Raw genomic sequence first — 3,299 nt, 5'->3', positions numbered from 1 at the left:
CTGTTTCTTTTCAATTTTTTAGTTACCAGTGCTGCCAACGACCAAAAAAAGTAGATTACGTTTGACTTTTGACATGATACCGTCTTTCTAACTCTCAGAGTAACAAATCTGAGTTCTTACTGCGCATTGTAAATCCCACGCACACGACTCAAAGAGAAATTGAAGTGAAATAATATTATATGGAGAATCATTAACGTAGATTGTTGTTTGAAAACCACATTTCTCTTCAAACAATGCAACGATTGAAGGGAATTTTATACGAGATGCCATTCGCCGTTGAAATGAACAATAAGCGACTGGTTGTAGGTTCGAAGACTACTTTATGGAATATTGTTCAGCGTAAGAGTAAAGTTAATGTTTAGTGAAGAACGATTTTTTATTAGGAAGTTTGTAGTCTTTGACTTTCAAAAAAGATTTGGAATTTCAACATTCCAATTTTACCAACTTTGTTTTCATTAGCTGTCGTTTGCAAAATAACGTCATGAACATTTTCATTGTAGTTTTGAGGAGAAAAATAAGATTATAAAAACTTTTCGTGATTCCCTCGTTAATGAATTGTCATTACAATTAACTTTCAGAAATTCTTCGTCGTGCGGTATAAGTAACAAGAAAGATCGACACTTTCATTTCGATTCTAAATGAACATTCCATAAGAGCTATTTTCCTGTCCTAAAATTTTTTTTCTCTGGGCAGGCGCGGATTCGTGGTCACTCGTTTTTAGGGGTCGACCTATGAGGTGGTAAGGTTAGTATTTTTTCCAATATTCATGGTCTAATAATTCATCAAAGTTTTTCACTTTCAGTTTCGTAAACCATTCATCATCACCCAGTAAGTTATAAACAGAGATAATATTGTCAGCCATCACCATTATTCAACATTCTCATATGTGCTTACATAATACCTAATCTACGAATTTTTCAGGCTGGAAAATGTTCGTGAGATTTGGAAATTTCGGTAAAGTTACACCGCTGCTCACTCAAAATGCCCAAACGCAACAGCAGCGGGGTATGGCCACCCTTAAGGCTATTTCAATCCGTTTGAAATCAGTCAAAAACATCCAGAAAATTACTCAGTCCATGAAGATGGTGTCTGCAGCTAAATATGCCAGAGCTGAGAGGGAGCTCAAGGCAGTACGACCCATTGGCGATGGTGCTAAACAGTTTTACGAGAAAGCTGAGGTGACTCCGGTAACAGACATCCCTCAGAAATTGGTCATCGCTATGACCTCTGACAGAGGTAAGTGATGGAAGCACCTACTTCCTTTTGGAAATATATATAAATGTGTATATATGACCTACCAAGGTCATATTCAAATTGGTGGAAACAAGGGATAATTTGGAAAAAACTACATATTTTCACAACAATTCAAGAGGTTTTTCACATACAGCATAGCGAATGTTCATAATGATACATACCTAATAGCTATGACTTGCTGAAGCTGGCTTCTAAGATACTGATGTGAAAATGGAGCTGTTATTTATTTTTAAAATAATATTAATGCCAATCTTGTCATTTCCAACATTAATTCAGATAACAACACAAATAAATTGAACAAACATAATAACAGTTTTTCAATTGAATCATCACTAATTGTGTAAGTGTAAATTTTGATTTTGTTGAAATTTCTTTCTTGTAATTATTCATGAGTTCATTACATTGCGATCAGTTTTTTGGAATGCAACATATTTTATGGTGGGGTAGAAAATAGCCTACAGCTAACCATGTTCCCTTTTCTGTATGAAATTCAAGTTTTATGCACAATAAACATTCAAATTTCCAAAGAGTATGGCAATTGAACCTGTTTTGCCTCAGAGTTCAGTTTTAGGAACCATTCTATTTTTTTCATGTATATTATTAAACAAGTTTATATATCTATCAATTTTATTATTAATTTCTCAAGTATTTAGATTTCGATTTAGTAGGTATGTTTTGTTAAAGGACTTTGTGGGGCTGTTCACACCAGCGTTGCTCGTTACATTCGTGGAGAACTCAGCAAGGATAGCGAAAACATCAAAGTCGTTTGCGTGGGTGACAAATCCCGAGCTATACTGCAGCGTATCTATGGCAAAAACATCATTCTGGCTTGCAACGAAATCGGACGTTTGCCCCCAACCTTTATCGATGCCTCAAAGCTAGCAGATGCCATCTTGAAATCCAACTACAAGTTCAGCTCTGGTGAAATCGTCTTCAACAGATTCAAATCTGTTGTGTCTTATAATACACAGACTCTGCCTGTCTTCAGCTTGGCCTCTGTGACGGTAAGAGGTGATGCGTTTGTAGTTTTGACACCAAATTACATGAAGATTTCTTTTTAAGGCTGCTCCGAAACTTTCCGTGTACGACTCTTTGGATGACGAAGTTATTCAGAGTTATTTGGAATTCTCACTTGCTTCGTTGTTGTTTTATTCAATGAAAGAGGGGGCCTGCAGTGAACAGTCCTCCAGGATGACAGCTATGGACAATGCCAGCAAAAACGCAGGAGAGATGATTGACAAGCTCACTCTGACGTTCAACCGTACCAGACAGGCTGTCATTACTAGAGAGCTGATTGAAATTATTTCTGGAGCATCGGCACTGTAGAGCAATTAATATCTTTGTAAGATGTGTCTTTCTGGCAAGTAAATTTCTGAGAAATGTATCTTTAAAATTTGGCTCAACTTACGAATTCAATCTGAAAGTTCAGGTACTCCATTTATATTAAATTGATAAAAATAACATTCATCAAGGATTTTTCAAAAAGTATCAGCAAATTTCATACTAATGAAAATATAACAGCTCTGAATTGTTGATGTAGAAATGAACAAAAATGAAAGTAAGCCCAAATTCTCTAACATCATTATTTTATTCATGTTTACTGTTATAGTTCAGACTGTGAAGATGGTAAAATAAAGACTTGTAGATTTTCTCAATTTAAACAGAGGGTATTGATAAATTCTGGTCCTAAAAATCAAGAAAGGAAAACTTTTATTATCTTTCCAAATTAGTTGTTAGCTCTGGTTTTAAAGATATCTTCTCAAAGTTTCTGTTATGAAGACAGTTTCAATCAGATTTATAGTGCTAATATATATGGTAAACATTGTAGCTCATTTGAAAAACTAATTTAAGTTTAAAAGACTAGGTGTTAGGTAAAACTATGGTTTTTTGGTCACTTAATTATAAGCTCTGATTATTGTCACAGTGAAAATGAATGAAGAGAAAGTAAGCCCGAATTCTCGATAACATCATTTTTTCAATTCATATTTACTGTAACAACTGATTTTTGTGGAATTGGTGAAATGAAATTAAAAATCTTTGTATAA

The 3,299-nt window shown here is 34.6% G+C and overlaps 1 protein-coding gene across 3 annotated transcripts; it reads left to right on the top strand.

The window, feature by feature from the left end:
- Positions 1 to 586: 586 nt before the first annotated feature.
- On the top strand, positions 587 to 3,299 carry ATPsyngamma (ATP synthase, gamma subunit). Of its 3 annotated transcripts, XM_023159750.2 has the most exons (5): positions 591 to 744; positions 803 to 828; positions 922 to 1,236; positions 1,939 to 2,258; positions 2,317 to 3,299. In XM_023159750.2, the coding sequence occupies exons 3-5, from the start codon at positions 930 to 932 to the stop codon at positions 2,578 to 2,580; spliced, it is 891 nt and encodes a 296-aa protein (XP_023015518.2). In that variant the 5' UTR covers positions 591 to 744; positions 803 to 828; positions 922 to 929; the 3' UTR covers positions 2,581 to 3,299. The 3 variants fall into 3 exon arrangements, with proteins under 3 accessions (XP_074035779.1, XP_023015518.2, XP_023015516.2); XM_074179678.1 differs by lacking the exon at positions 803 to 828 and having other exon boundaries at positions 587 to 744; XM_023159748.2 differs by having other exon boundaries at positions 706 to 828.

The sequence above is a fragment of the Leptinotarsa decemlineata genome, unplaced genomic scaffold (genome assembly GCF_025532065.1).
Source record: "Leptinotarsa decemlineata unplaced genomic scaffold, Ldec_3_MD MMD2_tig00026282_RagTag_RagTag, whole genome shotgun sequence".
In the NCBI taxonomy this organism is placed as follows: domain Eukaryota; kingdom Metazoa; phylum Arthropoda; class Insecta; order Coleoptera; family Chrysomelidae; genus Leptinotarsa; species Leptinotarsa decemlineata.
Note: the sequence above shows the minus strand (reverse complement) of the source record. Positions and strands in the feature narration are given on the sequence as shown.